General features: G+C 49.5%; 1 protein-coding gene across 1 annotated transcript in view; it reads right to left on the bottom strand.

Moving 5' to 3' along the window:
- Positions 1-376, bottom strand: part of JMY (junction mediating and regulatory protein, p53 cofactor) — a 77,853-nt gene extending 77,477 nt beyond the window's left edge. The window contains exon 1 of the mRNA XM_010834613.1: positions 44-376. Within this exon, the coding sequence (XP_010832915.1) occupies positions 44-376 (333 nt within the window). The remainder of the gene's footprint in view (positions 1-43) is intronic.
- Positions 377-941: the final 565 nt, after the last annotated feature.

Here is a 941-nt window from a genome sequence, read left to right on the forward strand (position 1 = left end):
CGCGTCTCCTGAGCGCGGAGCCTCAGTATCGCCACAATGTTGCCATTCGGCTGCTGACGTAGCGGCTCCACGAGGGACGTAAACACGGGCACGTGCCGCACGCTGGTGACGCGGCGGCGGCGGCGCGCACACCTCGCTCGCGCGCGTCGGCCCGCCCCTCCGCGTCTCCCGCCCCCGCCCGCTCGCGGCCGCGCGCGCGAGTCTTCTGTTCCTCAGGCCGGGTCCGGAGCCGGTGAGCCGCGCAGCGAGAGTGGCAGGTGTGACCTGCGGGACAGGTGGCCTCCAAACCCAGGGAGAGAAGGACAAAGGCGAAGGAACTGAGCATTTTTGAACTCCAGTCATTCAGAGGGACCCTCAAGTGTACATTTTCTTCCATTTCGGGGGGATAACTCCCATATTCAGAAAGAAGTACGCCGTGACGTTACGTGAGCTGTGTGCTAAACTTTGTCGGGATCCCCTAGACTGTTGGGTTCTCCCCTTAACTCTCTTGCGATACACTGTCAGATACAAAGGGAAGGTGTCTGAAGACAACCCAGTAGAACTCCAAAACAAAATAAGTGAAAATTCAGTCATGTCCTACCAGTATGCTTATGTCTCCGTTCATCAGTGTTTTATTGTTTCTGGCTACCTCGTTGTGTATTGTTCTGTGAACCTCGTTTTGACATCACCGACTTGAGCCCTTTTGAAATTGTATTCAATTATCAGAGTTCCCAGAATCCACATACAAAAAAAAAAACACACGTAAATCTGAAGAATTACGCTATTCATACTGAACTATGATGAAACATTCTCAAAATTGCCTCATTGGTCTTATAATCTAGTTTAAATTATTCACATACTCTTTCCTACTACTATCCAATCCATATTGCAGGTATTCTGCATCCACAGTAAAGCACAATGGGAATTATTTGTTACTTTTATCCATATTTCTAAAATATATG

This window comes from Bison bison, unplaced genomic scaffold, assembly GCF_000754665.1.
Source record: "Bison bison bison isolate TAMUID 2011002044 unplaced genomic scaffold, Bison_UMD1.0 scf7180017864034, whole genome shotgun sequence".
NCBI classification, from domain to species: domain Eukaryota; kingdom Metazoa; phylum Chordata; class Mammalia; order Artiodactyla; family Bovidae; genus Bison; species Bison bison.